The sequence below is a fragment of the Citrus clementina genome, unplaced genomic scaffold, assembly GCF_000493195.1.
Source record: "Citrus clementina cultivar Clemenules unplaced genomic scaffold, Citrus_clementina_v1.0 scaffold_7, whole genome shotgun sequence".
Taxonomy (NCBI): Eukaryota; Viridiplantae; Streptophyta; class Magnoliopsida; order Sapindales; family Rutaceae; genus Citrus; species Citrus x clementina.
Genome location: NW_006262075.1, coordinates 15,892,973 through 15,916,055, shown reverse-complemented (window position 1 = coordinate 15,916,055; position 23,083 = coordinate 15,892,973). Strand labels below are relative to the sequence as shown.

Here is a 23,083-nt window from a genome sequence, read left to right as displayed (position 1 = left end):
TTACATCTGTAGATATTCTGTAATTAATATAAACTACAGGGATATTAGTAAAAACTTATCCGTTCCTTTCGCAGAAAACAAACAGTCGTTTAATCCAACGGCTCTCATGAAACCAGACCAGGTACATCAACATTAAGCGGGAAACTTCGCGGCAACTTCCTACAAATCTTTTCTTCATACTTGCATAATATATATATATATATTTTTTTATTAGAAATCTATTTTTTTTTAATGACAATTTTTTTTTCGAATATGAAATAAAGAAAAATTCTCAAATTTCGGTTTTTGTCGAGCATCCTTGACTGACGCACACACGTTTTTCTGTTATTCAGCTGTTATCGCATAACAGAATCATCCGCATTTTTCGCTTTGTAATTCTTGGTTTGTTAATTAGTTGGCATTGTTTATTTGAAAATACATATAAAGAAGGCTCGCCTGGTGGTCGTTGGATAGACGGACGGACGGGGACATTTTGGAAAACGACAATGAGTACGTCGTCGGTTAACGGATTATTGTCGCCACGTGACGTCGAGGTCGGTCCTTCCAACGACGGTTCCGATGTCGTGTTGGAAGATGACGTTTCTTCTGATCCTTTTGATATCGCTCAGGCTAAACACGTGCCCGTCGCGTCTCTCAAGCGATGGAGGGTAATAAATTTTCCAAAACGCCATTCATTTTAATTTGCGTTGCATGCGGTGAAATTTATTCATTTTTCTTACAAATTTTGCTTCATGTAAAACAGTTGATGTAATTAGTTACAGGTTTGTTGTTCATTGTAAATTTCAATTGATTTTTGGTGAGGCGATGTTACTCATTTGAGAAATTCTCTAGTTATTTTGCATTTGTGAAGAAATTATTTGACTGAATTGTGTGGCTGCGTTGTATGTGATAGACTGATGAAATATTCAAGTGACTGGCATTGAAATGAATTGATTGGATATTAGAAAGCTGTGTTGAAGTCGATGATAATGGTTTCATTATGTGTTTATCGTATCTGACTGCTTTGCTTTTGTTGATGGGATGAATAATTACTGCTGTTAGTTTAATGACTACTTGCAATTATAAGTGGTTGGACATAAGAAAATTCATTAACTGCCAAATGTAGGTGTTTACTAAACACTACAGCTACTTTGTTCAAAATTAAGGAGAAACACAACAGTTACAAACATATACTAAGGGGCTTTTCTAATTATTAAATGCCATATGGAGAAGGTGATAGTTAGCTTCTTTGTTGGGTAGGAAACAGGCATAGACTCCGGCTTCAGTATATTGTTTACATTCTTGAATAAAATTTTCAGCTTATCTTGTAATTTCTTTACTTTGGACCAATGAATTAGGAAGAAGGGACATTGAATAGATAATATTTGTAGACCGCATATAGGGTTTGAGAAAGGGCTTTGAAAAGGAAAGCTTTGTATGATGTGAGATGTTATGCTATTAACGAAATGAAACTATTGCTGGTTTAAAGCCCGGCGTAACTTGAAAAATTCAATTGGCAACTCTATTGTGGATCAACTGTCATTTGGTTGTTTTCATAACTATATGGAGAATTCTTATGAATCTTGGCTGTTTGGTAGGATAAATCAATAAATCCTTGGGAAGTAGTGGTTGCAGTTTACCTCTTTGATTTTCATCTTGAACATCAAATCTAAAGTAATGAATGATTTCTCTCTTTGCATCTGGAATTTAATAACATCAGAGTATGGCCATTATATAATGTGTTTTCTAGAAGGAAATTTCATGGAAGATCATGGCTAGCATATGTCTTCATTTGATCCAGTTACTTGGGATCTCCTTATAGACAGCTTTAGTATACTAAAATAACCGATTACTGTGCTTTCTGCAATCATTATGATGTCTGATGTGCATGTGGTTTGATAAATTTACATTAGACAGGGCTGTTTGACAATTTCATGATTTGGGTTCCATATGAAGGAGATTTTCTTGGGTTGTCTAAAGATATGATCTTTAGTAAATGTGAAATGATGTACTGCATTGCTATTAAGATGTTTCTGCCAGATGGAATAGTAGGTAATTTGAAATGCCAGAGGTTCTAGTTAATGAGAGTGCAACTGACTTAGTCTTAGGCATTTGACTTTTTGTATGGTTTGTCTGCCAATAATGTTTATGGAGTTCTACAGGATGTTGCTGCTTACTTTTTACTTCGTAGAACATAGGTGGTCGGTCATTGCTGCTATTCATACATATGTCTATTAGGAATGATAATTAATTTCAAAAACCTCCACCAACTACTGTAAAACCTGTCGAAAGATTATATGTGTGAATGAGAATGTATATTACTTTTGATATGTTATTACATTTGATATATGGACATATTAATAGATCTTTTGCATGTTGGTTTTTTCTGAACTAGTCTCTTGGCGTGTGACAGAATACCTAAACTTTTATAGCCAGTACCTAAAAATGTTCTCAATAACAATATATAAAATGAAACAGACAAAATAATTTGTACTACGACAATAAGATTGAAATATTTTAAACAGGTTTTATTTGTAATGACTATATGCTTTTACCAATTTGGAATGATTAATCGTGAAATTAGAAGATTTGTTATGTTTGTTATTTAGTGAAAAAATCTAACAAAATCAAGTGTGGAACTTTATTTTACTATAAGGAGGTTATTACTGCAGATAGTATTACTTTATATGGATTTTACCTTATTAACCTTTAGAAATGGGCGGATCATTAACTTTTCCCCTGTTTGCTGGGTTTTGACAATTTTTAACCATTTGTTTATTATACTATCTTCAAAATTTAACTTTCTGTAGATGAAGCTGATTGTAGAGCTCCATGGCAGTAGATGGACATATTATTTCTGCTTTGAAGTACGAAGCAATTGGGATCCTTTTTGAGATTAGATACAGTTATGATATTGATGCTGTGGTTATAGCTATTCATTACTAACTTAACTAACAATTTGGTTGTCTTGTGGTAATCCATTGTTTATTTGTTGCTCATATGCTTATATTACCTTTTAATTTTTTAGGACTGAGATAACTTTTTTGTTTTAAATTTTCTTTTTGGAGTTTGTACTAAAGTAGTCTATTTCCCTATAGCAAGCATCACTTGTGCTAAATGCTTCTCGTCGATTTCGATATACCTTGGACTTAAAAAAGGAAGAAGAGAAAGAGAAGAGAAGAAGGATGATTAGAGCCCATGCCCAAGTCATACGAGTAATGCTCTTATCTAATTATCTTTGCTTTTATGTGAATAATTTTTCTGGTTCTGAAATTAGATGGTTTATCATTTCTGACGTTTTATCAGGCAGCAGTTCTTTTCAAATTGGCTGGGGAAAAACAAATCGGTATGTATTTTAGGAAATATCCTTCATATCAAGTTGCTATAATTATAATTGAGAAATATTCTTCTTCTAGGGTGCAATAAAATGCGGCATTGCTTATCGAGACAGTTACTATGATGTGAATCAATGGTTTTATTTTCATGGTAGAATTAATGATTCCTTTCAAAAAAGTATTTTCAGTGTTCTTGGAGTACTGAATTATTATTGCATTATCCTTCCTTCTGCTGCAAAACTGCATCGACAGTTATCTTGATGACTTCCATGCATGATTGTATTTGATTAAGCTTGGTGGCCTGGAAGAGATTATGTTTCATGGTGGTAATTATGTAAGACTAACATTATCTACATTGGGTTGGTGATCAGTATGATTGCAGATATGTTGTTATGAGCTTAGGACGGACTACAGTTTTCTTTATTACATATTAATTTCCTTTTTTTTTCAGTTTTTTTACGTCTTACTAGTATTCAGTGAATTGGAAAGAATTCACGTTCTATAATTGAATTTTCTTGCATATGCTTTATGTGTAAATTAGTTACTTCTCTGATTTTAGGTACACTTGTTCCACCAGCTCCTTCTGGTGATTTTGGTATTGGACTTGAACAACTTGCTTCAGTGACCAGGGATCATAATTTTTCAGCACTAGAGCAATATGGTGGGGTGAGGCAATTAAGAATGGATTTTTTTCTTGTTTTTCACCCTGTTGTTCAACATACTTTACATAATGCTTGGCCATTTCCTGCATCAGGTTAAAGGGTTATCAGAATTATTAAAAACAAATTTAGAGAAGGGAATTAGTGGTGATGATACTGATTTGTCAAATAGAAGGAACTCATTTGGGTCAAATACATATCCTTTGAAGAAAGGGCGAAGTTTCTTGGTATTGTTTGATATTATATTGTTGTTCTTCTCATCTATTGCTATTTTCTGCCAGGTTTATACTGCTTCCTGCTATTCATTATTGTGCCTTATCTTACAGAATTTTCTTTGGGAGGCTTGGCAAGATTTAACCCTTATAATCTTGATTGTAGCTGCCATAGCTTCATTGGCACTGGGAATAAAGACAGAGGTGTTCTAGTTCTCTTGTCCTTACATTTATTTGAAATTTTAGCTGCAATAATGTTAATGCGTACCTTAACCCCTTGAAAGATGAGTTTTTCATTAATACTTTTTGGTTTTTGAGGAAGCTTCTGCACTAACACGTTTTTCACCCTTTGTTATGTTAGTACACTTGTGATTTGTGTTTTAATGCATGAGGATACAGTGTTTTGCAATTCTTTGAATGTACAACTAGGATTTGATTATTCCCTGCCACAAGTTAATGTGCTGCATCTGAATCTGAAAAGTTAACTAGAAAGTAAGTACTAGTAAGATTTATGCTATGAGTAGAAAGAGTTTTAAATATAATACTGGATGAAATTGCCCTAAGATAACAACAACATGATTGTTGTAATATGTTGGTAGTTGAATTTTGATTATTTTTTATTATGTCATGTTTGCCTTCAAATAATTGGAAGACAGTCAAAAGGTTGTTCTACGAAAGGAAGTTAGTTTTTTTGACATTCGAATGTTGGTATCCCAAAGGAAATGCATTTGATTCAATGTTTGAATATCCTCCTGGGGTGAGTCAATTTAATTAAGTGGTGTTATTGATTTGTATGGGTTGATACAAAAATCAATTACGCGCAATAATTAAAACTGTGAAGCCTTTTGAATTTTTGATTGTAAAATCTTGACGAAAAATTTAAGTTCTTTTTTGGTTTGATTTTTTTCTCTCTTTCACATTTCTTATTCTAATATATAGCTCTTCTCTAGTGTAGTGTAGACCTCCACACTTATAAAATGAGGATTTAAGAAACACAAATGTTGTTTTGCATCAACATAGAGCAAAACGACATTGTATTGCTTAAATCTGTTTTTTGTAAAGTATGGATATCTACACCTAAGAATTTTCATATGTATGAGACACACACTCACACACACGAGTAGGTGGCAATATATTAATTAAATGATTCAGGCAACATAAACTCTTTGGAGTAAATGTTTCCACCATTTTATTGGATGACGTTAATGAATAACATTTGTTTCAATTTTAGTTAAAATATTCGTCCTTCTGAAAAGACAATTAAAATACTCCCCCTCCACACCCCAAAGCTAATTTGCAGATTATTTATTTATTTGCTCTTTCTTCTTTAACATTTTTTTTTCTTTTTTTTTCACCTTATATTTCTTGACTTTTTTCCTAGGGTGTCGAAGAAGGGTGGTACGATGGGGCGAGCATTGCCTTTGCTGTTTTTCTTGTTATTGTTGTTACAGGTATTGAATTTGATGTTCTCATACTTACCTTGTTTATGTTATTTGCTGTCAAATTAAATAACTAATCTGAGTATAGATTGGTTGTAATGGGGTCCAACTAGGGATTGCTAAAAAAGTTAAAAAGCCTTACCTGATGCCAAATTAATTTAGTCCCAACCTTGTTCATGAAACTAAATTTAAATTTAATAAAAGGAGATTAACATAATTATGCAGCAAAAAATGTATGCATGTTAACAAAATGAGTTCTATGAAATAACAGTTGCTTTGGTTTAGAATCCTTTGATATTTAATATATGCTTTCCAAGTAAATTATCTTTCTCAAGATTGAATGATGTTTAAGAACTCAATCTACTATCATCTAAAGATCTTTACATTGGGACAATCTTGTGTAGTTCTTTTCATTAAATAATATAATTCCGAAGCATCTTATGTATCTAATTCAATGCGAAGGATATAAAGTCAAAGAAATCAAATTAAACTCAGTATCAATAGTAAATTATTGATGATCAGTTCAACTAACCTATGAAATTAGAACCATAAATGTTTGGAAAACATTTAATTGAATTTGATGTTTCATCTTATTAAATTATGCAATTAAACTTGACTTCCAATTCAACCTTTGTACAAGAAAAATGGACGCATGATGAAGAGTTAAACGGAATTGAATAGATTCAAGAAGCATATTGCCTGAAGTGCATGACCATCTGTCCTCTTTTATCCCTCTGCCACTAATTTCCCCCTCATGTGCACATTCACCTCAATCTTAAGGACACACTGAAACTTACTATAATTTAATTTATTAACAATGAGGGAACTCCAACAGACCATGTTAAGTTATTGCTTGACCCAAATGCTTATGCTTTTAAGCAAGGAAACTGAAATAGTATTCACTTTCTAAAAGATTTTTTTTTTTAATTGGGGTAATAATATTAATTAATGTGCTTTCCTGATTAGGAGATTGGGCATGCTTGAATCCATTGCCATTTCAATCCGTACCATTTCTAGCTTGAGTTCCAGACAATTTTTTCTGTATTTATTTGCTCATTATAGGCTCCTCTAAGAAGAAACATGTTCCATTTATACGCTAATTATCTTCTTTTCATTTTTACTTGTTCACTAGCAATTAGTGATTATCGTCAATCTCTTCAGTTTCAAAATCTAAACAAGGAAAAACGAAATATACAACTGGAGGTGTGTGCTCAAATGTTTGTTTTTATTATTTTTGTTTCCTCTCTTTTAGTTTTGGGCTAATATGTCAATTATGTAATCGGAAAATCTTTTTAGGCCATGAGGGGTGGTAAAGCAGTGAAGATTTCTATATTTGATGTTGTTGTTGGTGAAATTGTACCTCTCAGAATTGGCGATCAGGTTGGTGTATTTCAGCACAAGTCTTGTTCTTAAGGACCAATTAAAGTTTATGCATAACTGATTAAACACTTTGGTTAGGTGCCGGCTGATGGAGTGCTGGTTACTGGTCATTCTCTTGCCATTGATGAATCTAGTATGACTGGTGAAAGCAAGATTGTGAGTTCGTCGTATCAGTTTGTACAGTAATCTTCCTATGGTTTACCTTTAATGTTCTTAATGACAGTGTATGTTGTAGGTTCGCAAGGATCATAAAACACCTTTTCTGATGTCTGGCTGCAAAGTAGCTGATGGTGTTGGTACCATGATGGTAAAATTTTTATGATGCTATTTTCTTTTGCCTATCCCTCATGATTTTGGTCATCATGTATGTTCACAGACCTTGTTTTTATCTGTTGTTTGGTTTTGGTGATCATAGAGTAATGTTGTGGACTGGTTATTGAATTCAGCAAGTTTTTGTTCTACCTCGTAGCATTGTCTTAGTTCTTTTTCAATATTGATCTTTTCTTTTCTGGTGATGCCTTGTTTGGACTGGTAGACTGGTTTAAGACTTTGGAGGTGACTTGTCGTTTTCTGCTACACCATGTGTGTTCTTATTATTTATCTGATGCATTAACCATTTAGTGATAGTCTGGCTTGTGCTCTTAATAGCACAAATTTCCTTTGTCCATTAGATTTGGAATAAATTTGTAGTTGACCTGCCATATGGGAGAGGGAAAAAATTGAGTTGTGAGATTTCTAAAGGATTTTGCATCAGTCTTACATGTGCTGTAACAAACACACGACTAGACAGTAAAATTCCTTTCATTATTATGTGACATCTATTCTACATGCTCTTGTAGGAATTTCATGCTTTGTGCTAGGGTAACCTAAAACTTTTAATTTGTTTTTGGTAGATAGATTTTTGCAGTAAAATTTCCATGGACTCTCCTTGGAGTCTTCTTGTTGTTTATCACTTGTTTACTTTTTACTACTGTCTTTCCTCCATGGCCTGGGTGGTATTATTTTCATTTGAGGATTTATCTTATTTGAACCATCTACAGGTAACTGGTGTTGGAATCAATACTGAATGGGGATTACTGATGGCAAGTATCTCAGAAGATAATGGTGAAGAGACTCCATTGCAGGTTCATGTCATTTATTTATTTATTTTTCATAGTAAGCTAATTCACTTGTGAGTTGTTACACTTTGTGGCTATATTTAGATATTTATGGAATTTGACAGGTACGATTGAATGGAGTGGCAACTTTCATAGGTATAGTTGGCCTTGCTGTAGCATTTTTGGTACTTGCTGTCCTTTTAGTTAGGTAAGTTGAAGTTCATTAAGAAGTTGCTGTTGTGTTGCATGATTTGCACACCATCTTACACGTTTCAATTTGATTTGGAACTCTTAGATTCTTTACTGGACATACAACAAAGGAAGATGGAAGCTCTGCATTTGTTAAAGGCCGCACTAGCGTTAGCGATGCAGTTGATGGAGTCATTAAGATTGTGACAATAGCTGTAAGTGTAGTCCTGGATAAATAGCTGTAAGTGGAGTCCTGGATATTTTCTGTGTTCTTGTAATAATTATTTGTAGACTAACTCCAGAGCCATTCAGGTTACCATTGTAGTTGTTGCAGTGCCCGAAGGGCTTCCTTTAGCTGTTACCTTGACGTAAGTTTTAGCTATCCCTTTTACTTCATCAAAGAACAGTTCCAGTCTCCTATCTATTTTAATTTTGTTTTGTACTTGGTTCTATGACAGCCTTGCATACTCAATGCGGAAAATGATGGCAGATAAGGCTTTGGCAAGTATCATTATCTGTTTGTCATCAACTATTTTATTTTATCATTGCTTCTGCTTCAATATTTTGTTTTCAGAGTTTCTTTGCCTGACAACAGAAATATCTGCAGGTTCGTAGGCTTTCAGCATGTGAAACTATGGGCTCTGCAACAACAATCTGCAGTGATAAGACCGGAACGTTGACCTTGAATGAGGTGAGTTTTACACTAGGAAGGAAGAGCTGTATTTAATTGTATAAAGTATTGATGCTGCTGCCAACTCTAAGATTTAGTATAAAAGAATTATGGTTTTGGAATATGCCTTGGATATAAGCATAGCCTAAAACATATAACCCTTCAGCTTATTCCTTAAATGTTCAGTCTGGTATCACCCTGATGTATTAGCTGAATTCACTTTACACCCAAAGGTTTAGGGAGGGAACTGAGTTCCGTTAAAACTTCAAGCTGGTAAGTTTAACATAAATTATTAGATTAACTTTGTTCCTCCTTTGTGGTTCTTTAATATTTTGTATTTTTCAAGTTAATGTATTCTATATTTTGGTTCATCTCTTATTTCTATCTCATTTTTTCCCCATATCTCATGGCTTTTACTTGGATAATTTTCTCCCACTCTTGTGTTCTTGCACATTGTTATGAAATGTTTTCAAATATCTGGGTTTGATTGGTGTAATTGTCTTATATATAGATGACAGTGGTTGAGGCTTTCATTGGGAGAAAGAAGATAAATCCACCGGATGACTCCTCACAGATGCACTCAATAGTTATCTCTCTATTAAGTGAGGGTATTGCACAAAACACTACAGGCAATGTTTTTGTTCCCAAGGTAAATGTGTGTGTGTGTGTGTGTGTATTTACATATAAATTTTCATTATGGTAGCAAGCGAAAGCTTTGCATCTATTTGTTTAGGTTCTCATTTGTAGGGGTGGCAAATCATCATTTGTGTATCTTGTCATTTTAAGGGTATTACAAAAATTTGGTCAACAAGGACATGATCATTTTAATTAATCTCGTCAAAACTCCAATCACAAATATGACACAATCTTGAACGAGTGATATTGCGACACAGTTGGACACATTTAATAAACATGTCATTTTGTGTTTTAATTGGAATAAACACAATTTGAGATGTTCAACCTGCTTAATACGATTTGACTAGTTTAACATGAATTCTACCCGCTTAACATATTTTAACTGATTCAGTAAATTTTACTTGTAATCCTTAACCTTTACCTAATAGCTTAAATACAGTTAGAAAAATAGTACTCTTAATTGAATTGTAAATGGATCTCTGCCATAAGTGGGTTGATGTGACATGGATGCATGAAAAATCATTTGTCATTAATCAGATTCAAGTGTAAGGATTTTGATCTCAAACATGACATGATTATTAAATGGTGGCTTGATATCGACACAATTATTAATGGCTGCATTTTATGTGAACCTAAATCCACTATTTTCATGTCGTGTTGTGACCCAAGTTTCTACCTTTGTCTAATAAATGCATTGATCTCTTTTCTCCCTCTGTAGTGTGATGCTGTTTCTGCAGTGGGGTTATTTTCTGAGTGTTTTTCTTTTCCCTGCGGAAACATTGGTAACCAAAGAGTGTTGACTTCATTGTTGATCTTTCTTCTTTCTTTGATGTAGGGGACTTAATTTTTTTGGCTTCCTGTTGGGACCTTTTGCCATTGTCCATATTCTACTGCTTATTATTTCATAAACCCTCAAGCATCAAATATGTTATTAAATGCATTTGCTTTGCAGGATGGTGAAGCAGTTGAGGTTTCTGGATCTCCAACTGAAAAGGCTATTCTCTCTTGGGCAGTCAAGGTGCCCTTTTCAACCCTATGTTGGTGTCTGTTGAATATGTTTTTGTTGTAAAGTGGTTTTAACTTATTTGAAATTTTTGTTGCAGTTGGGGATGAAGTTTGATAGAGTCAGATCAGAGACAACAGTTCTCCATGTTTTCCCCTTCAACTCAGAGAAAAAGCGAGGTGGTGTTGCAGTAAAACGTGTAATGGCTTCATTCTATCATCTTTATGATTTAAATTTGGTGATGGGAAGAATATTGTTCAGGTTCTTTATGGTGAAAATTATACTAAAAGCTCATTAGTGTGTTTCTTTTTGCATCCATTGCTCTAAAGATAGCTGCCAAGCACTAAATGATTTCTGTTTTAGTATTTTGATATTGCGGACAGACTAGCTGCTTCATGATCACTTATATTTATACTTGTGATTTACCATAAACCTAGGAGAACCTACTCCCATAGTCAAGAATATGCCCTTTCTGTGCAATGTCTATGATAGTACAAAACTATTCGAGCTGTTGAGTTTTGTAATAAACAAGTGACTAGTCATATTGACAATTCTCTCTGTGACTCTGTCATGTGAGATATCTGGAAACTTTGAAGACTTTCCTCATTCATAGTTATCCTTTGTCTTTCCCGTAGCACTAAGCTATTCTATCCAAATCCGTTGCCACAAGCAGTTCATTAATCTTCACTATACCGATCTCCATGCTGTTAATTTGGAATTCTGGAGGATAAAGGTGAAAAAACAGGTTTTTAGAATTCAAATGGTTGTGGGTCTTCTTCTCTTATAGCATTCATTAGAACTGGTGACAACAAATTCTTACTATTATTGAGCTCTGATGAGAGAATTATTTTACTGATTGAAATTTGTACCATATTGAATACATCCTCAAATTTTTAATGACATCAGTTGAAACATTCAGTAACCTTGTTCAGTCAGTAAAGCAAGAGAGATCAATGTGGTTGAGATGATTGTAGGAGTAAAGGGTAAGTCCTGACCTTTTGAATTAGAACTGGGGAAACTCAAATTAAGACCCATAGCTTGGTAGAGCAACTATCTCAATATAATGCTTATTTAGGAAAATGATGATGATGCCGAGTAAGTTCCCCAATATATTATTGTTGTTATTTCAATGGTAACAGTAACAACACCACCACTTTATCACGACGGGCAAATGGTTTCAAAGGCCCTGTTGTTCAATATCCATATGACCCCATATTGAATTGTAGACGTTATTTAATTGCCTCCTATATCCTTGTCTCTGATACTTCTGCACTGCAACAACCTTGGCAGCTAGGGTTAGCTCTAGTATCATTGCTTATATATGCTTCGCTGTTTCTATGTGCCTCCACTAACATTGTGCAACTCTAGAGTTAGTTTATTCATTCTTATTTCATTGTTTAACATATCACAGATAAACTCTGAAGTACATGTACATTGGAAGGGAGCAGCTGAGATGATTCTGGCCTCATGTACAAAATATCTCGACACAGATGGTCAGCTCCAGTCCATTGATGGCGATGAGGTTAGAGATAGTTGTTATTGTTATTGTTCCCTTTTTATTTGCAGCAGAAATTTTATGAAGTACATGTGAACTTAAAATGGGACGGGCTGTCCTTTAGAATGTCTATGTTTATGAATGATATTATTATCAGCTTTAGTTATGTACTTTTATGGTTGCACCAATATGGTTCACACAATAATTGTCATTAGACAAACATCCTTAAGTAAAAATTTTGAAATTATAAGATTGGACTAAAGATTAAGTTAAATGTATAATCTATTAATTATGACATGGTCAAAATGTTAAGAATACCTGTTCTATTAGTTGATTTCAACCAAAATGCATTCTTTGCAAGAGCGTCTACCTGTTCTTGTCATACGTATGTATTTATGTTACTTTGTGTTTGCAAATCATATTGGTCTAATATACTTTTTTAACGCTAATTTACATTCCTTTTATCTCTTCTACGAATATTGTTGAATGAAAGTTCGATATGGTTTTCCTAAGATTGATTTGTCATGCTACATATTGGCATAGCGGTTTATGCTGTGCTTCGTGTCAGTATTAGCAAAACATACTGTGATAACATGAGGTCTTTTTTTCCCCCTATTCTCAATATAAATCATACTAGTCATTGGTATATTTGCTTGCTTGTTGCACTATCAGAGTAAATTAAATAATGTTGGTAATGATGTATTGCATATTCAATGTAAGTAGATACATCAAACATAATTTAGTAAAATATCATACGATTTAAATTTTGAGAAATAAATTAGTCTCTCAAAATTATGAATAAGCTTTTGGATGATGATTTTCTTTAAATGCTTCTGCAGGATTTCTTCAAAGCAGCTGTTGATGAAATGGCTGCAAGAAGCTTGCGATGTGTTGCCATTGCTTATAGGTCATGTGAAGCGGATGAAGTTCCCACTGAGGAAGAGAGTTTAGACAAATGGACATTGCCTGAAGAGGAGCTTATTTTGCTGGCCATTGTTGGCATAAAGGTATACATCTTGAAATCATTTTCCAATGTTGTTTAATTTCTTCTCTCAATCTTCAATCATTTTGAATAAGGTGGGCAAAAAAGCCCGGGCTGGCTCACGGCCCTCTATTTTTTCAAAAAATAAATTTATCAATTAGAACAATAAATTTAAATTTTAAAAAATAGAAAAAAAAAAAAAAAAACTTAAATCCCTAATTCATAACTTAATAATGATTAAAAAAACCTAAAATTATAACACTCAACTATCTCTTAACTCTTAATTAATAAGAGGGTGCTTGATAGAGAATCTAGTATTAAAAAATTAAATCTCTAAACTTTTATTTGCTTCATTTTCTTTATTTATTATTTTATTTTGAAATATTTATTTTCTTTAATTCAATATTGATTATTAGCTCATTTCAAGTTTACAACAATTAAAAAAATTATAAAAATAAATGGAAGCCCAGGCCCGCAATGGGCTTGGCCCAGGCCTAGCCCTTATGCTTCCCCTAAAGTGTGCTTGGGCCTGGGCTTGGAGAAACCTGGCTCAGGCCCGTATTTTGCCATCCCTAATTTTGAATTAGTAATAATCCAATGGTTTATTTCTGTTTTGGAGTGTTGGATATTGTACTATCTTGTTTTGCACTAAGTTGCAATATCGTTAATATTGGGGATGCTTATTAGGTTCCTAAGTTTATCCTCTGATTTATTGTTATACTCCTTACTCATAAGGAGTCATCTTTTTTTGGTTAGTCCTCAAATGTGTCACATCTTTCATTGGATAACTTGAGGACTCTTGTCAGCTTAAGCATCTTTCTATGTCATTATCTTGTCTTTATATCTGTCCGAACATTTTTGACATGTATGTGCATTGTCTCTTGAAAAATCTTTATTACCTTGTTTGTTGTGGTTATTTTTCCATCAGATGTATTCTCTTATTTCCCAATTTTATTTCTATGCTCCATGATTCAGTTGTTATTAGAAGATAAAAAAATGGGAAAACAGCTACCCTCACTTCAGAAAAGCTTAGTGAAAGCAAAATGTTGGAGTTTCTGTCGTTGCCTATTTTCTGTTCTTATTTGGTTTCCATGAGGTTTACTCCTATTGCCGATGTTGTAAGTGTTTCTGCTTTGGGAACATCCCAAGATCATTGGAAACTACTTAGAAATGCCTCTAGCTGCCAAAATGCCAGAAACCAGAATTGTAGAATTATAAGGTTCAAAGTGCCTTTTCTTCTGGCAGCGTAGACGCCAGTGTTATCCTGTAGCTGCTAGCAGAATTAAAATGTTTTATTGGCTTAAGTTTAATCATGTACTCTGTATAATGCATTGTAATTTTGTCGATAAGCAGTTCACGTTGGTCAAAACTCCTTAAACATTCAATTCTTGTTTTCACTGTGCTCACTGCGGACTTAGGTCCCAACCAGTAGGTTTTTGCTGATCAGCAAAGCCCTAGCATATCTCATTCAGAGATTCTGCAGTTATGATGCAAACTATGTTGTCTTTTTAGCAGAAAAGTTCTTATCACTCATTGATCATTTGAAATATTCCTGTTACTACTTTGTTTCTGTACTTCTTGGTAAGTTTACATTTTAATGAAAAAGGTTGTTCTTTGTATCTATTAGTGGGTTACTCGTTAATGTCTCTGAACTCTACTTTGTGCACTACTTTGTAAACTTGTAAAAAGATTCATCTTTATTTTTGCATAAATGAAGATGTACTTAATGACTTCATGATATTTATGTGCAGGACCCTTGTCGACCAGGTGTCAAAGATGCAGTGAAATTATGCAGAGATGCTGGGGTTAAGGTGGCTTGTTATATTTGAAAATTGGCTTTCGGATTTTATCTTTTGTGAATAATCATTCTATTTTATGTCTGTGGATGTGGATTTTTAATCATAATTTTACCCTTTATGCGGTCAATTTTATAATGCTGTTACAGTATTTCTCTGTATTATAATGTCAAAGTTAACTTGTAGTGATTACTGTTGATTGTAAAACTACGTGATCATAAATTTCATGCAGAATGGCTGATTATGATCATATTTCTTCTGAAACCACAGGTACGAATGGTCACCGGAGATAATCTTCAGACGGCAAAAGCAATAGCTTTGGAGTGTGGAATACTTGGTTCAGATGCAGAGGCTAACGATCCTAATATTATTGAAGGAAAAGTATTCCGTGCGTTATCGGACAAAGAAAGAGAAAAAGTTGCCCAGGAAATAACGGTATGTTCTAAACAGCATGAACTTTCTGTGATGTACATCAATTATAGATACAAATAAAGCATAAGTTTTCCTTCTCATCTTGATAATTATGATTTTATAGCATTATCATTTGCGTGTGTATATTTATATTTTGCTTCAAGATGGATAACCTAAATAACTTTTGCACCCATTGTAGGTGATGGGGCGGTCTTCTCCTAATGACAAGCTTTTGCTTGTTCAAGCGCTACGTAAGGGAGGGGATGTTGTTGCTGTGACAGGAGATGGCACTAATGATGCTCCTGCACTTCATGAGGTTTATTATGTTTATGACTTTTAATTTGTGAGGTTTGATATGTTCATGGTTTTATAATACTTACAAATATTGTGAGGATGCATCTGGTAGATCAATAAATCTAGTATTTGCACAAGCTCCATTCTGCTAATTCACTTGGAGATTTCAGGTTCACTTTTAGATATTTACACGTTACTAAGTTTAGGATACATCTACTTCTAGATTTTAGAAGCATGGATGTCTGGTAAAGCACTGGGAGATCATAATTACTTTATACTTTGGCACATGGATTTTTTATTTAAAATCCATCAACGTTGCGATTATAGGTGCATGACTGTTGTTTTCCTTTTATGCTTTCATGTCTGCGCACTCCCCTATACTCTCAAAAGTCTATACTTGTCCATTTACTTGCGTTGGAGATTCTCAGTGCTCATGGCAAACAAGTTAAAGTTACTACTTGATAGGCAATCTAAGATGCATCCAGGTTAGGTATAATGTTCGTGGATGAGGTATATGGTGTTCAAAGTTGGTATCTGAAATAGTTCAAAGTGTGGCATGCATGTGTTGATATGGACAGTTACTGGGGAATACCGATAGTATTAATATGGAAAAAGTGATTCACTTAAACATGACAAAATCTGTTGAGATTGGATGATCAATGGGAAAGATTTTGATACATTCTTTGCCTGGAAATTGTCATTGTGAGAGGTTATTATACTTGAATGGCAATTTGTTTATTTGTTTATTTATTTTGCCCCCTGTGCTGCATTCTCGGACTATGATTCTAGCTTCTGCACCATTATTTGCTCAAATTTCTATCATGTAAACATGGTGTTTCTTTATCCAAGCTAATGTGGTTTTACCTTTCTGTATTTCAGGCAGACATAGGTCTTGCCATGGGCATCCAAGGGACTGAAGTTGCGAAAGAAAATTCGGATATTATTATTTTGGATGATAACTTTGCTTCAGTTGTTAAGGTTAGTAAACGTGTTAGAGCCTTTTCTTCGTTGGAAGCTTGATGCTATATCATTCTTATTCTCTGGAACTAAAAGTAGTTTTATCTTGTAGCTAATTTTTACAGAATAATTTTTATGTTTAAATTCTGTCTTAAGAAAATGTCTTCCATTGCATTTGAACTGAGCATGGGTTTAAAATTCCTTACACCTTACGCTTTCCTGTTTGCCTCTTAGCAAAAAATGTATTCTATATTTGATATTTAGTTCAGTCTTGAGGCTTATGCTCAAGTTTGAGGCAAGTTTATGCTAGCAATTTGAACTTTAAACTTCCACATGACATGGTGTATGATCTTTCGAGCAATCTGGAAATATTGGTTCATAGCTATATATTTGTGCATTCTGCAATGGTATTTAAGAATTTTAGAGTCTTAAAAACTTTTCTTGTCTAATACTTGAAGACTAGAGCTTTGATTGCTAAGAATCAATACCAAGCCTGATCTTCTTGTGATTGGCATTACCTATGATAATGCTATAAAATCATAATTATCAAGATAAGGAAAACTTATGATAATTGACCGCATATTATATTGACCGCATAAAGGGTAAAATTATGAGAAGGAAAACTTATGATAATTGGCATTACCTATGATAATTTATATTATATTTGTTAAAGCTTCATACTGTTGTTTGGCCCTTTCAAGTTTGAGCCTTTAGGTCAATTCATAAGTTTACATGGCATCGGAGTAGGTTTATCCATGTCTGTACAAATTCCCTTGAACACATATTCTATTGATTATTGAAACTATAATTAATTCAGAGTGAAGTGTGCTGCTTTTGTTTGATTTTGGATCGATGTGATTACCTGTTAATCTGCTCAGCCTTGCATGTGAGGGGAGTTTTAAGCTCAAATACTATTGTTTAGGTCCCATCTTCAAGTTTAAGCTTAGGTCAAGGGGTAAATTAACAATGCGTAAACCATTGAGTTCTAGGTTGGTAGTTTTCATCAACTAACGCCTTTGTTGTATTCTTTTCATTTTGATTTCTATTATTTAGCTTTAATTTAATAATTTTTCATATATTTTCAAATGAGCTTAAAAGTTGATTATATGAACCAACCACAGCAAGAGTCATGCGTTAAATTATTAGAAAACAATTGTTATCGCAAGTGCCTATGCTTTAAAAATTAACGTGATGATAACTACTGTGAACTTGCTGCAAGAATGTGGTCTAGAAGATGATGATTCATTCCTATGGTAGATAATATAATCTAATTTTAATAAGCTTGGTTTTTGAAGGGACCTCAGATCCCTGAGCATTTTGGCACCAAATGTTACAGATGCTGCAATTTTCTATAGAACCCGTACCTCACTGTGACCCTATGGATAAGATCACTTAGCTTCCTTTAGGGGCCTTGAATCAGCCAACTGCCATGTTTAACTTATGAATATTGGTGTTTGCAGTAATAGTATCTGATCATGCAAATTGCCTTACTAGCAGACCTTTGAATATTTCTTGGTCTCAATAATATGATAGATTCTTTTATGTCTTGGCCTTGTCAGCATACTTGATACGTCTGAAATTCTTTGATGTGCCTATCATGTAAAACAGACTGATATAGTAAATTTGAGGTGTTAACTGTCATATATAACATTGAGAAGTTTGACCAGAAACATGGTAAATGTTGTTAATTTGAGGTATTAATTGTTTTATATAGCATTGAGAAGTTTGACCAGAAACATGGTACATAGTGTTAATTTCCATAAATATATGTACTTTAAATGCGGTGCTTCTGTTTCTCTGTGGTGCGGTCTCTTTTATCGACATTATATATGTTTGCTACTTTATGGAAAATCCTAGTGCAGATAACTAAGGGTGATTAATGAAGGTTTGCACATGTTTTGCTTATTTTTCTTTTTCCTTATCTTTGTCCTGTTGAATCTGGCAGACTGGTTTATTTTTAATGTCTCGTTATTGATTGGCTTATTTTTAATGTCTCATTATTCTATAATTAATATGAGGAGTTTGTCTATTCCTTGTAGGTTGTTCGCTGGGGGCGTTCTGTTTTTGCCAATATTCAGAAATTTATACAATTTCAGCTGACTGTTAATGTTGCTGCCCTTCTAATTAACGTTGTGGCTGCAATATCTTCTGGTGACGTTCCTTTGAATGCAGTACAGGTTATTACTCCATATTCCTCTACTGACTGGCTTCTGAGTTTTTATGTTCTTTGATACGATTGTTTGTTCCAAATTTAGTTGTATTTCTTAAATCTTTCTGCAATAATGTGGCAGAACCAAGAATTGGGGATGAAAGAAAAACATATAATAAAAACTTTCTAGGAATTTTAGTTATAAGCAAGTAGTTTTGCTATTTTTCTCATTACATCTCCTCTAAATTAACAAAGTCTGGTTTTTATTCTATTACTATCGTGTTGATCTTCAACATTGGAGCAAACCTTAAATTGAATTTCCTTGATTTTTTGTATCTTTTATGATAATACTGCTCGTGCACTGAAGTGCTGATAACAGGAAGACGGAATTACTTGAATTCTGTCTTTTATGATAATACTTCTCGTGCACTGAAATGCTGATAACAGGAAGATGGAATTACTTGAATTGTTTACTTATTGTAATTTTTGAAGATGTATACTTGCTGCATGAGTCTTGTCTCAAGCCAAGGGGTGTTTTCTTAATTTCCTTTTTGTATGCTACTGGAGAATCAGTCATAGGCTTGGAAAGTTTCATATGATGAAATCAAGGGTGGTAAAAGTATTATACTGGAATATTGGAAGATCTGTTAGTATCTTCGTATGTATATTTGGTTTTGGAATCTTGTGGATTGTTGTTTACAGTTGAAATGTTTTGCATAGTGTCCCTTTCTGATGATGAATTTTACTGCATTTGCTGTTACAGCTACTTTGGGTTAACCTTATAATGGATACACTCGGAGCGCTAGCATTGGCTACTGAACCACCAACAGACCACCTTATGCATAGACTGCCAGTTGGCAGAAAGTAAGAACTAGTTGTCTTTGCTCAAGATTCATTAGTATGCTCATATATTTTTGAATTTAATACTCGTTAATGTATATAATGTCATTCTATGCTGTCGAATATGTTGTGTTTATCAATCTGCTTGATTGCTATTGTGTGTCAATAGATTCCCTGTGGCTATTTGTAGATTGCAGCTGTCAACGGGTCATATATTTTTGTGGTGACTATGAGAAGTTTTCACGAGTTGAGGGCTTCAAGTTGTTCTCTAATATTTTAATAAGGAACTATTATGGTTTCTAATTAGGCCAAATTTGAAGAAATATATCAATTCACTCAACTTTGAGACACCTTTGTGCATTTGGCTTTGAAAACCTTTGGAAAAGTTTGCCCACCAACCTAGGAATATGTTGAAGAGAGAAAATTTCAATTTTCTCTGCTTTTCTTGATGACTGAATTTGATGTTGAAGGTGTGAACTTCAAATCAGCTGTTGTCAAATGGTGGTTACTTGCTTGTCTGGATTTTCTTCAATAGATTCAGTTTGCTTTTAGTTCCATTAATGCGTTTTCTTATCCTTGTGTGGTGCGAAAGGTGCTTTTACCTATTATGTTTGAATATCAGTAATTTTTAGTTCTTAATCTCTAGATCAAATTTATGACTTTATTAAGTTGAGGTTTTCCTTTCTTTTTTCCTCTGGTCACCTCTAACATTCTCTATGTTTCATAGAAGTTTGTTACTGGTTTTGGCAGAAAACAGAGTATTTAGTAGAAAAATGAAGGACCCTTCATCTTTGACCGAATCTAGTATATGTGATAATACTAGAACATAATGCCATGAATCAAATGTTCTTTTGATGGTGCACACGAACATGGGCACATTGACTCAGGCAGGAAAAGGTTTTCAATTAACTTATGCTTGTAATCAACTATGGGGAATTTTTGGGAGGAAAGAATAAGAAGAGGTTCTTAAGTCACATTCTTATTTTTTCATTACGTCTTGTTAGTTTTTGTTTTGTCATCTTTCAGGCATGCCTAAAAAAGTATGGTCATATTCTTTTTTGATTGTTAATGAGTGTCCATTTGTCTTGAGTTTATTTTTGTAACTACGAATTAAGAGGCTATGTGAAGGATTTTACTATGTTTGTTTGTCTGATTTTAACTGCTGTTTCTTTTATGTTCCCAGAGAGCCTCTTATAACAAACATCATGTGGAGGAACTTAATTGTACAGGTAAGTGGTCTCTTCTAAGCCTTAGTCATTGGTAGACTTGTTAAATTACATTAGAACATGGGCAATAAATACTTCTGCGAAAACGTCATTATCTCTAATTCACCATTGCAGGCCTTGTATCAAGTTACTGTCCTGCTTGTGCTCAACTTCAAGGGCACTAGTATTCTTCATTTGGAGGGTGAAAGGAGACAACATGCCAGTGACGTAAAGAATACCATGATATTCAATGCATTTGTCCTCTCTCAAGTAAGTATACTAGTAGCTAATGCGTGTTTGTAATATATTCCATTTTGCTTTTGCATAATTGATTATATATGGAACAGTCTACCCTCCCCAACACTTGATTGTGTAATGTCTTTCCATTTCCATGTCAATCAAGTTTTTTTTATAAAATATTGGCATTTTTTTTTATAAAATTCGAAGCATTATTCGCTACTGCCCAAAATACAGATATTCAATGAGTTCAATGCTCGAAAGCCTGACGAAATCAATGTCTTCACGGGAGTTACAAAAAACTACCTCTTTATGGGCATAATCGGAATTACCTTTGTACTTCAGGTGAGCAGTCATTTGGTTTTTCATTGAAACCAGTGAATATTTGATGCTAAGAATGTCTCTGTTAAATGTTAAAACAGATAATTATCATTGAATTTCTTGGGAAGTTCACGAAAACTGTGAAACTCGATTGGAAGCTATGGCTTGCATCCATTGGTATTGGCCTGTTCAGGTGGGTTCAGTTGCTGTTGTACGCAAATGAAATGTGTCCCTTTTACATGTATTCTCCTACATACCTTCTCTCTTATCTTTCAATACAGCTTTTATGGTTAAGACACGATGGGTTTTATAATGTCAAAATTTAGGTTGATTTATTGTGATTGTTTTTGCCTGATCCCAAATATTTGCTTTTAAACCAAAAGTATTTGAGGACACTTGATTCCTTGCACCACTCTTGAATCCTTTACAAGTTATCATATAAATTAGCAGTTACTATCATACTTTTGTACTTTTTCACTTAAGATGAGGAGGATTCTTCAATATAGTTTCTGAATTCTTCACCATGTAATCGTGAATAACTCTTGACTGTCCCTTGTTTTCAACAGCTGGCCTCTTGCTGTCCTTGGAAAAATGATTCCAGTTCCGAAGACTCCTTTGGCAGTCTACTTTGTTAGGCCATTTCAGCGATGCATAAATGCTCGCAGATCATAATTTCATCCTTGCTGGAGTTTGATCGCAGAGTTCATATATTACTCGATAGAATTCGATATGACAAGATCCTCCACTAACCCATGTAACTTGTGCTCATATAATTCAATAGTTAGCATAGTATACTTCCAGGCGTTTTTCACGTAATTTTGCATGGTGGAAATGTGCACGTGCCAGTTGGTTCAATTGGCAAAATGAATCTCTTGAGGCGGTATAAGAGGTTTGCTCACTGAACTCCGCTCGCATCAAGGTGGGAAAGGGTTCGGTTCATATTCATGTAAAATATATTTAAAAAAAAAAATTGGAAAAAAATAAAGTGGTGCAAATGTAAATGAGAAGCTTCTCTTCGGTGATAAAAATACTAGGTTGCCCTAATTGAAGACTGTTTATACCTTATCTGTAATAGAGACATTGATGCTGACATGGAAAATCGTAAGAGGCTCCATTTTCAGATTTTCTTGTGTTAAAAGGATTAATTTTAGATTATTTTCTTGTGAATTGATTTTTTTGAAATGATTTTTACTTTCGAAAACTTTAATTTATTTGCTATTTTTGTAAAAAAAATTCATCAGCTCTATTCCCTTATCTTTAAACAAAAATAAAAGTAATTTAATGTTTTAAAAAAATAAAGGAATGATTTAAAAATAGTCAATCTATAAGGGGTAATTTAAAATTTGCTATCCAAAAAAATGTTCTTATTTTGTTGAGTCTCTCACTTTGCATCGAGAGACTTATAAAACATTAAATTACCTAATAATGAAAGGATTTCTTTATAACCACTAACAAAATCGGTAACTAGAAAGCCCATGGGCTTCTTTTGATAACATGCTGTGAATCTGCCGGGGGGCAGAATTGACACCAAGGAATAACCGGAGCTCAATCCATGACTCCAATTAAACAGAAGAGTTGAAGTTCAAACCCTTATCAATCTGATGGATAAAAAAAAAGCAAAGAAAAAAAGAACATCAATCAAATGTGTACAAATAGTTACACCGCCAAATAATTTATCCATAGATTATTTTACTATTGCAATATTACATCTTTATTACACATGGTGGCTTATCCCAGTTATAGTAGATATCCGACCAATGAAAATCATTATAGCCATCCAAAGAATCTTTGGTCACA

At 33.8% G+C, this 23,083-nt stretch overlaps 1 protein-coding gene across 2 annotated transcripts; it reads left to right on the top strand.

Moving 5' to 3' along the window:
- The first annotated feature begins 233 nt into the window (after nucleotides 1–233).
- On the top strand, nucleotides 234–22,416 carry LOC18036528 (calcium-transporting ATPase 9, plasma membrane-type). Of its 2 annotated transcripts, none has more exons than XM_006427689.2 (33): nucleotides 234–647; nucleotides 3,078–3,194; nucleotides 3,286–3,325; nucleotides 3,874–3,980; nucleotides 4,069–4,200; nucleotides 4,300–4,389; nucleotides 5,567–5,636; nucleotides 6,757–6,827; nucleotides 6,921–7,004; nucleotides 7,083–7,160; nucleotides 7,240–7,311; nucleotides 8,045–8,128; nucleotides 8,227–8,309; nucleotides 8,397–8,505; nucleotides 8,603–8,658; nucleotides 8,749–8,791; nucleotides 8,898–8,981; nucleotides 9,472–9,609; nucleotides 10,549–10,614; nucleotides 10,700–10,798; nucleotides 12,011–12,121; nucleotides 12,934–13,101; nucleotides 14,828–14,887; nucleotides 15,143–15,307; nucleotides 15,483–15,599; nucleotides 16,457–16,555; nucleotides 18,574–18,711; nucleotides 19,447–19,547; nucleotides 20,707–20,752; nucleotides 20,864–20,998; nucleotides 21,203–21,310; nucleotides 21,388–21,479; nucleotides 21,853–22,416. In XM_006427689.2, exons 1-33 carry the CDS (start codon nucleotides 486–488, stop codon nucleotides 21,956–21,958), a joined length of 3,231 nt encoding a protein of 1,076 aa, XP_006427752.1. In that variant the 5' UTR covers nucleotides 234–485; the 3' UTR covers nucleotides 21,959–22,416. The 2 variants fall into 2 exon arrangements, with proteins under 2 accessions (XP_006427752.1, XP_024035970.1); XM_024180202.1 differs by having other exon boundaries at nucleotides 21,388–21,527.
- The last annotated feature ends 667 nt before the right edge of the window (nucleotides 22,417–23,083 follow it).